Genomic DNA, 1493 nt, shown 5'->3' with positions numbered 1-1493 from the left:
GCCTGAGGAACAGACAGAGGGTGTACATCAGGTCACCTGGGGAGGGGCAGAGTGGAATAACAAAGGAACCACCCAGGGTAACAGGAACAGAACATTTATTTTTTCATGACAACAGGCACAGGCACTGACAATCACTGACAGGTGCAGTAGGAAGGGGCTGTGCCACCCTGGACCAAGCAAGGAGAGCTGGGACCCTCCCCAGGGACAACCCCAGCTCAGCCTCGGCAAGAGAGAATGGGGGGTGCAGGAAAGGCTGTGTCCTCGTGGGATGGGAAGGATGGCTTTTTCTTGGATGGCCTTTTGGATTCCCATTTCCTCTAGGAGTTCTTGTCTCAGCATCAGGATCCCAAGTCAGCAACCACCCACAGAGCCATGGCCACACCCAGAGCCCAGGGACTGCAGTGCACTGCCACCATCACAGGAGCTGGAGCTGTGGCGCCGGCATCCATGGGATCCGTGGTGTCTGAGGTGGCCTAGGCAGCAGTCACTCCCGGAGCTGGGGCCACAGCTGCCCCTGGAGCCTGGAGCACAGCTGGAGGAGGCTGGGGGCAAGCACTGTGCTGGGCTCTTCGGGGGGCACTTGGGCGATGGGGGGCACTTGGAAGGAGGCTGGCACTGCTGCTGGCTCTGCTGGCAGGACATCGCGGCAGGAGGTTGATCTGGAACAAATAAAAGAAACATTTTTTTTATGTGAACACAGAAGCTTCAGACAAAAGTCTCTTCCCTCTGGGTTTTGTCAAACACTTGTCCTCATGACCAAACTGCTTCCTAAGCCAAGCTGTGTGGGACGGACATAGGGACACGGAGTGGACATGCACACTAAGACACCAGATGGGTCTGTGTGCACCCCTGACCACCTACTCAGAACAAGAATGGAAGGAATCCTGAAGACCTGTGGCTTTGAGGGTTCACAGCCCCCTGACAGGTGCCTCAGTGGCTCTTTCCTCACCACCACCCCCTCCCCCACTGCTGCCCCTGTCTGGGTCCCCTCCTGCTGGTTCTGATCACATCTGGGCTTGTCTTCCCAAAGCTCCCAGCTGAGGGGACACTCACCAGATACAGAGGAGGCAGGATGAGGCTGTTCCTGAGGATGCTGCAGGTGAGGAGCCCAAGGTAGGAGCACTTTTATCCTGTGGCTGGGTTTGTCATGCAGGCTGGAGCCCTCTGCTGCTTTCACAACCAGGGGAGGGGACAGCCTGGCATGTTGGACTAGGCTTTCAGCCTTTTTCCTGGGCACTTGCACAATGTCCAATTAACTAGTTTCAACCAGGAAGCTTGATGACTGCCCACATACATCCCCCTGGGAACTGCTGGGAACCTAACACTAGTCTTTCCCGCATTCTTTCCTGAACCCCTTCCTTCCTCCCTCCCTTCCTTGCTTCCTTCCTTCCTTCTACTCACATTACTTAGTTCAGATTCTGTCTCATGTACCCTCCTGGGAACATTCTTATGAAAGAATTTTCTTCTTGTATTCAGAAGTCTACCAAGACAGA

At 55.1% G+C, this 1493-nt stretch overlaps 1 protein-coding gene across 1 annotated transcript; it reads right to left on the bottom strand.

Annotated features, from left to right (window-relative positions):
- Nucleotides 1–305: 305 nt before the first annotated feature.
- LOC113595425 (late cornified envelope protein 3D-like) lies at nt 306–1293 on the bottom strand. Its single transcript, XM_027045195.2, has 2 exons — nt 1054–1293; nt 306–659 (listed from the first exon to the last, which is right to left on the bottom strand). Exon 2 carries the CDS (start codon nt 640–642, stop codon nt 352–354), a length of 291 nt encoding a protein of 96 aa, XP_026900996.1. The 5' UTR covers nt 643–659; nt 1054–1293; the 3' UTR covers nt 306–351.
- Between the last annotated feature and the right edge of the window lie 200 nt (nt 1294–1493).

This window comes from Acinonyx jubatus, chromosome C1 (genome assembly GCF_027475565.1).
Source record: "Acinonyx jubatus isolate Ajub_Pintada_27869175 chromosome C1, VMU_Ajub_asm_v1.0, whole genome shotgun sequence".
Taxonomy (NCBI): domain Eukaryota; kingdom Metazoa; phylum Chordata; class Mammalia; order Carnivora; family Felidae; genus Acinonyx; species Acinonyx jubatus.
The sequence above is the reverse complement of the archived record's forward strand: the minus strand, read 5'-3'. Positions and strand labels throughout refer to the sequence as shown.